General features: G+C 52.9%; 1 protein-coding gene across 3 annotated transcripts in view; it reads left to right on the top strand.

The window, feature by feature from the left end:
- The window catches only part of Olfm2 (olfactomedin 2), a 79275-nt gene that overhangs the window by 16643 nt on the left and 54726 nt on the right, over positions 1–7906 (top strand). Inside the window, exon 1 of one of the 3 annotated variants that reach the window (XM_013346333.2) lies at positions 4544–5023. The exons of the other annotated variants lie outside the window; for them this stretch is intronic. Within the exon in view, the coding sequence (XP_013201787.2) occupies positions 4889–5023 (135 nt within the window). The 5' untranslated portion in view covers positions 4544–4888. Of the gene's footprint in view, positions 1–4543; positions 5024–7906 lie in introns of those variants that run through there. 3 annotated transcript variants of the gene reach the window in all.

Genomic DNA, 7906 nt, shown 5'->3' with positions numbered 1-7906 from the left:
CATACACACAGACAGAATATTGTATACATAATAAATAAATAAATAAATAAATAAATAAATAAATAAATAAATAAATAAATATTAAAAAAAAGAAATACTTAAACAAGGTAAAGGCAGATGGTGCTGAGGGCTCTGACTTTCGAGACAGAATGTGTGCTTAGCATGTATGAGGCCCAAGTTCCATTCCCAGCACAGAAAACAAGCAAGCACAACTAAAAATAAATTATATTAATAAAATAAACAAAACTAAAAATAAATAAAAATGGCATTCAGGGCTGGGAAAATGGCTTGCCACATGAGCATGAAGACCTGAGTTGAGATGCACAGGGTCCATTTTAATGCTGGGCAGGTGGCCCAAACATCTGGGAGGCAGAGACAAGGAGCTGGCTGGGTGTCTAGACTAGCAGACTGGAAAATTCTCGGTTTGACTGGGTTCAGGTACATACATCTGGGCAGGTGCATCCCACACCACGCAGGTGTACCCCACATCACAAGGTGCACCCCACATTACGCAGGTGCACCTCACATCCCCACACCACACAAGATACACTCCACACCACGCAGGTTCACCCCACACTACACAGGTTCACCCCACACCACAAGGTACACCCCACACCATGCAGGTGCACCCCAAACCATGCAGGTGCACCCCACACCATGCAGGTGTACCCCACATCCCACACCGCACAAGTACACCCCACACCACACAGGATCACCCCACACCACGCAGGTGCACCCCACATCCCCACACCACACAAGTACACCCCACACCACACAGGTACACCCGACACCACACAGGTGCATCCCACACCACGCAGGTTCACCCCACACCGCGCAGGTGCACCCCACACCACGCAGGTGCACCCCACACCATGCAGGTGCACCCCACACTACACAGGTGCACCCCATACCATGCAACTATACCCCACATCATGCAGGTTTACCCCACACCACACAAGTACACCCCACACCATGCAGATACACCCCAAATTGTGCAGGTATACTCCACATGTGCAGGTGTATTCCACACCACACAGGTGCACCACACACTGTGCAGGTGCACCCTACATCACACAGGTGCACCCCGCACCATGTACCCTCTCCCACATGCAAGCACACATAGGCATACACAGAAAATGATGCCCCAGGCAGTCAGGGTACAGTCAGGGAAGCAAGTAACATTAGGTGTCCTAGTGGGACAGAGTTTGATCTGCGTGTTTCCTCGGGTGGAAGCAGTAACTAAATGTTCAGATGGAATACTCAGGAAACCCGGCAGCACGTCCCAGCAGAAGGGCGTGTGAAGTGGACAGGCTCTGATGTGAGAAGAGGGCATCCCCCATAAGAAACGCCCCTCCCCCACGGGCCCTGAGATGGCTCGGCAGTTACAGGCTTTGCTGAACTACCATGAGGATGGTGTTCAGATCCCAGCACTCCTGTAACAAGTCATGCAGAGTCCCACACATGCCTGGGACTGTACCTCTGAGAGGACAGAAGCAGAAGGAACACTGAGGCTTTCTGGCTCCCAGTTAGACAGACTTGAGCCCCAGGTTCAGGTAGAGACTGTGCCTCAAAGGAAGAGATGGAGAGTCAGAAGTAAAGCCCTCTCCTGGCTTTCACACATGCACTAAAACCCACGTGGCAGAAGAGAGAACAAATTCCCCCAGGTTGTCTTCTGACCTCAGGGTCCCACCATATCTGCAATCAAATAGGAAAATGTCACTGGAAATTTCGAAAAAGAGAAGAAAGCCCCACCCTACTCCAAGCAGAAAGAAAGGGAAGCCATAGCTCCCTTCTCCCCCCTTCCCACTTCCCAGTCTCCACCCACTCCTGCCCAATGTTTGTGTCCGACAGGAAGTCAGTGGGAAAAGTCCTAGGAAATACTATTTTCTGCAGGACAAGACACGTTGCTTACCCCCACCACGGCAGAGACTTAAGTGAAGGACGTGAACAGGCCTCCGAGATTTCTGTGGTAAAATGTTGTCAGCTAGGAAGGTCCTGAGACAGGAAAAAGGTTCGATGAACCAAATAAGTGTGCAGAAACCGGGAGTAGGGGAAGGCGGAAAGATCTAGACATTTAGGAATAGAGACCGCGGAAGGGGCAGGGACAGAATGAGGAAAGGATATGTTGTCTCAAGAAGGGAGTGAGTATGGAGAAAGGAAGGTTATTACATTCGTGTTTTTTTATTATTATTTTTTTTTACATTCGTGTTTTTGTGTGTGGACCCGAGCTAGTGATAATTTGAGGATGTTGATTTTCTCCTCCCGCCATATGGGCACTGTTAATCAAACTCAGGATTTCAGGCTTGGTGGCAACTGTCTTTACCCACTGGGCAATCTTGCCAGCCCAGGAATGCTATCGATACCTTTAGTGGGGAGTTCGGAAGGCATGGAGAAGAGGCGTGGTTGTAAGTGTTCTCAATCCTTACAGCCTGGCTGTGTGAGCTAGGTCCGTTTCCTAGCACTCAAGATGAGCCTGGGGGCCCACCGTAGCCACGGGATCTTAGGGTCCTCTCTTCTTGACTAAACAGCCTCTTCCCACCCAAGTCGGCTCAGGCTGCCCCAGGTCCTTTGCACCGCTGTTTCCCCACCATTTACAAATCTTCTCCTGGTACTGAAATGGCTTCCTCCTTCGCCTTCTGGTGTGGCTTAACTCTTACCTTGCCTAGTCACTGTGTTTAAAGGCTTACCCATGGGCTGGGGACATGGCTCAGTAGAATACATGCCATCCAAGAGCAAGTACAGATCACGACACTTAACTCAAAAGTCCGATGTGGCCGTGCCTGCCCTCCGCTGCTGGGGATCCTGGGACAGAGTGGCTCTGGGGCTCCTAGACTGACCAGCTTAGCTTAATCAGGGACTTTCAAGTGCAGTGAGAAACCTTGTCAGCATTTGAAAGACAGTGGGAACTCTGTGAGTTCTAAGCCAGCCAGGGCTACACAGTGAGACTATGTCCCAAAACCAATTAAATAAAAAGACCAAATTAAATAGGTTAGATAGATAGATGATAGATAGATAGATAGATAGATAGATACATACATACATACATAGATACATAGATGATAGATAAAACAAGGAGAGAGGCACTGAGGAAGACATACCCAGTATACATCTAGCCTCTGCACACACATCTCCACCCCTTCCCTTTGATACCTATTTGTACTTCATTTTCTTCCTTTATTTCTTATGCCACTTATTTAATGTGTTGATGGGGTGGAATAAGTAGAGGTCGAAGAACACCTCGGAGCACCACTTGGATCTTGGAGATCCAACTCAGGTTGCCAGGCTTTGTGGCAAGCAGTTTTACCCACTGAACTATGCACCCCCACACCCTTTCTGGTGGAGGTGGGGATGGAGTTCGGGACTTTAGACATGTTAGGCAAGCCTCTGACGCCGAGCCACATCCCCAGTCCTTCCTCAAGTCCTTGTCTGTCTCCCTCAAGGGCTTTGGTCTATAGTTGAGCTGCTTGCCACCTCCAGCCTCTTCCACACACCTGACCCAGGTCTCAGAACCACTTTACAGATGTGGAAACTGAGACAGACGGGAATAGCCCTCGCTGGATGCCACATCGGGGCAGACCCTGCTTCTCAGTGGGGTCAGACAGTTCAGGACCCCCTAGCACCCCGAGGTTGGGCTCTTCCGGCTCCACTAGCGGCCGGCGCGGTAAAGGCCTGAGTCATCGCCGCCTCCAGACGGCGGCGGCAGCCGGCCGAGGGCGACGGCGGCGACTGCGGGAGGTGATGCGGGGACGCCAGGAGGGGGCGTGAGTGCAAAACCGAAGAAAGGCGACCGCGCGGGCGCTCCTCGCCCCACCCTGCCGCCTGCTGCGCTTTCCAGCCTCCCTCACCAGGGGACCAGCCCAGAGCAGGTCCCTAGGTGCTGGAAGAGACTCGATGTATAAGTTCCCCACCTCACCCCAAGTTCAAGTTGTGAGTCAAACCTTGCACTGGGATTCGACTGTGAAAAGAACTGTCTGGGTCTGCGGCAGTCCCGAGTGGCACCTCGGATGCTCAGGGAAACCCTCCTACTGCCCAAGTGACCCGCACTACAGAGTCTGTACCCGTCACCCCGGGCTTCCCTGGTCCCGAATCCACAGGGGAATCCCCTTCAGAACGATCTGGGACCAGGAAAGCAAGGAGAAAAAGAGCCCCGGCACTCTGGAGAGCACCGAAGTCCAGCCCGCATCGCTTTCTGTACGGCGTCGCGGGCTCGGGACCGGACCCCCCTCCCAGCTCCCGACGGAGCAGGTGGGTGGAGACACCCGACTTCCACCCCCTGTCAGCTTTGGGAGGGAGGTGTGGGGTGGATTCTTTCTGCTGCAGCGTAGGGGTTTTGGAGAAGGGGTGTTGCATGCATGGGAGCCCGGGGATCGCCACTAGGGTACAGAGGGGACTAGAGTGAGGATGGGGGGGTATAGCTGGGGGGGGGGCTGGGGATGCCGCGGCGGCGGGGGAGGGGCGAGGATGTCGCTGGAAGGGGATGTCCACACTTCTGCAGATGGGGGAAGGTCCCCCAGAGGTTCTTTGGGGAAGTGGGGGACCGGGTGGGTGCACCCCCCCATCATTTCCCCAACCCCGCTGGCTCCAGGGCCGGAGCCGTGACGTCACGGCGGCTGGAAGTGCCCGGCGGTGGCGCGGGAGGGGGTGGCCGAGCCGGCGCCTTATAAAGCTGAGCCCGCGAGGAGCGCAGAGCCGCAGCCGCGCGTCCCCAGTGTCACCCCATCCCCATCCCGCCGGCCACCGCCCCCTTGGACCTGGTCATCTCGGCCATCGCGGCCCTCCATCCCCCCCACCCCACTGGGGTGGGTAAGCGACAGCTTGAGTGCCGAGCAAAAGGGACAGAACACCTGCTTTTTGAGGCGCTGGCGCGGGGCATGAGGCGAGGGGCGCGATGTCGGTGCCGCTGCTCAAGATCGGGGCGGTGCTGAGCACCATGGCCATGGTCACTAACTGGATGTCGCAGACGCTGCCCTCACTCGTGGGACTCAACAACACAGTGTCCCGCGCGGGTTCCTCGGAGAAAATCGTGAGTGGCTACTCGGGCTGGGGGGCGCTCCGGAGGGGGGGCGTGGTGCCCGTAGCCCCCACTGCAGCTCCTGGGAAAAGGACCCCCACAGTTCCAAAGTGACAGAATCTCGGGTAGAAGCAGGGATTTCTTCTCTGGGGGACGTGATCTCTTGGGGGTCCAGAGCTGGACCCCGAAGCACAAGAGAACCTCGCGCCCTGCATAGCCCTGGGTTTGATGATTGCATTTGCTGGGCTAGCGTCCTCTCTGAGGGACCCACGAGTGCCACCGGGGTACAGGCTGGCTCAAGCCCCAGGCGGAGGCGGCAGGGCTGCGGAATTGAACCAGATCCCGGCAGAGTGGGGCGGAGCTGGGCGGTTTTTGGGGAGCCAGAAGGGTGTTCTGCTATGTTGGAGTGGGTAGGGAACACCTCCAAGTCTTCATATATCTTCAGCCTCTGGGACTTTGCTTGGTTGTGTCTAAGTGTCACTGAGGAGTGCTCTCTCTCTGTCTCCTTTCCTGAGTCTCCCCCTTCTATCTTCTATTTCTGTCTTTCTTCTGACTTAGTCTCTCTCTCTCTCTCTCTCTCTCTCTCTCTCTCTCTCTCTCTCTCTCTCTCTCTCGTCTGGCTCTCTGTCCCCTGCACATGGCACCAGTTTCTTCCTTCCTATGATCTGTTTCCCGGAGGACTGAATATTGATCTCTCTAACTCCTCATCCTGGGAGTTAAGAGGGGGCTCAGACTGGGGTAGAACTCCTCCGCCTCCCTTCTGTTTTATCCCCCTGCTTCCTTCTCCTGGTAGCTTCCTAGGGGGGAGGGGCACACTCAGTTCTGTTCATCCCCGTTGCTCTGTCCTGTTGACAGTGAAGGATGCTTTTGCATTGCAACGTCCCCCGTGCCCCGTTCACTGTTCCCATGGGAGCCCCTCTGATCTTTAGTCTGTGGGACTCCCCTTAATTTCACCCACCCATCTCCCTCTTCTTCCCTTCATGTCGCCAGTCCCTTTTGCACCCACAATAGCTCCTCCCCTCCCCACCAAAAAAGAACTTTGCTCCCAAAAGCTGCAGCTGTGGGATGTAAGGGAGTGAGGACACCAGTTCCCCCAGCCCAGGGCATGGCCAACCCCTGGTCAGGGGACATCATGGGACTCGTAGTCCTTTGCAACATGGTGTCTTCTTCTGTGTCTGTGACATCGAGTGTTATTATTTGGGTATATCTTGGTGTGTCTGTCTGCGCCTGTGGTTTGGATGGGCAGTGAAGAGAAACTTAAGTGTGTCGCTGACATACGGGTACAGATGTATTCTCCCAAGGGTGGGTGTGTCCCTGTGTGGTTGCTTTCAGATGGACATGTGTCCGACATTGCATCTGCGGTTGTATGTCCCTAATTATGGGTGTGGGTGTGTATATGAAGTGAGTCTGTATGCACAGGTGTGACACAGCCTTCTGACTGTTATCATCAGAGTGATGGAGTCATTGAAATCATAAGTCAAATTCACCTATCCATCCGAGTGGAAGTCTGCGTGAGTGCCTGTGTGCTGTGTGAAAGTGTGTGTATACAAGCACATGTGCAGGGTGTGTAACAATGTCTTTGAGCTGATTTTTGTTTATGCTTAGTACATTTAGTGTGTGTGTTTGTACATGCATGCATGCCATAGCACACATGTGAAGATCAGGAGTCACTTCTCTCCTTCCACCATCTGGGTCCTAGGATCAAACTAAGGTCACCAGGTTCGGTAGCAAGTGACTTAACCCAGCCTTGAATTACGAATTATGATTTTGTGTGTTCATACATTAAATTTTTCTATGTTTATATATACTTATGTTTATGGATGCCTGGCTGGTATACATGTGTGTTGCTTTTTGTGTATTATGTTTCTCTAAGTGTGGGGGAATGTGTTTGTGAACCCAGACAGACCTGGACCCTTGTAGCTAACAGTACCTTGGTGTAGAGTTCCCCCATGCCTATCTGCTGAGGCCCTCCAGTTCTCTCATCCTCACCCAGCCCTTTCTCCGCCTGTCCTGCAGTCTTCCCATGACTTCCCAAAGTGCTCTGCAGGGGGAGTGGCTGAAGGTGTTAGGGTGACACCTGGAGAGGTGGCTGTGACATGAGGAAGCTCAGCAAGGGTCTTGGAGCTGGGGGACTGACTGCTGTAATCCTAGCAACTGGGAGAGTGAGGCAGGAGAGTAGCCACAAGTTTCAGGTTACCCAGGCCATAGTATGTCTCTTTCTCAAAAAAGGGGGAGTTAGAGGGTTAACTTAGCATTAAGAACCCTGGCTGCTCTTGCAAAGGACCCCAGTTTCCAGCACCCATAATGGGGCTCACATCTGTAATTCCAATTCCAGGACCACCCATGGCTGCTTCTGGTCCCTGAAGTCACTAGATATGTGGTACACAGACATACATGTAGGCAAAAGTCCATACACATACAAAAATGAAAGAAGAAAAACAAGGTTTTGTTTTTTTTAGGTCTGTGTAGAATCTAGATTACGCCAACTTGTTCTCCAACTCTGGCCAATGGCAACAGCATCCCAAGATAATGCCCCTGAGAAAGTCAGTGATAAATCCTATTTTGGAATTACGGGCGACAGAGCCCTCTTCAGAGCCCCATCCATCATCCACCCACCCACCCATCATTCTAGCCACTTATCTACTCTCCTATCCCTCCATCTGTCTTTCCTCCAGCCTGCCATCTTTGCTTCCATTCACTCAGACAGCCATCTGTCCATCCACCCACTTTTCCTTTCTTTCATCCATGTGTCAATTCACTCATCTTTTCATCCACCCATTCTTTCATTTCTCCATCCATTCCTTCACCCTTACACCTGCCTCCATCCACCCATCCACCCACCCATCCATCCATCCATCCATCCATCCACCCATCCATCCATCCACCCACCTATCC

This window comes from Microtus ochrogaster, chromosome 5 (genome assembly GCF_000317375.1).
Source record: "Microtus ochrogaster isolate Prairie Vole_2 chromosome 5, MicOch1.0, whole genome shotgun sequence".
NCBI lineage: Eukaryota > Metazoa > Chordata > Mammalia > Rodentia > Cricetidae > Microtus > Microtus ochrogaster.
Note: the sequence above shows the minus strand (reverse complement) of the source record. Positions and strands in the feature narration are given on the sequence as shown.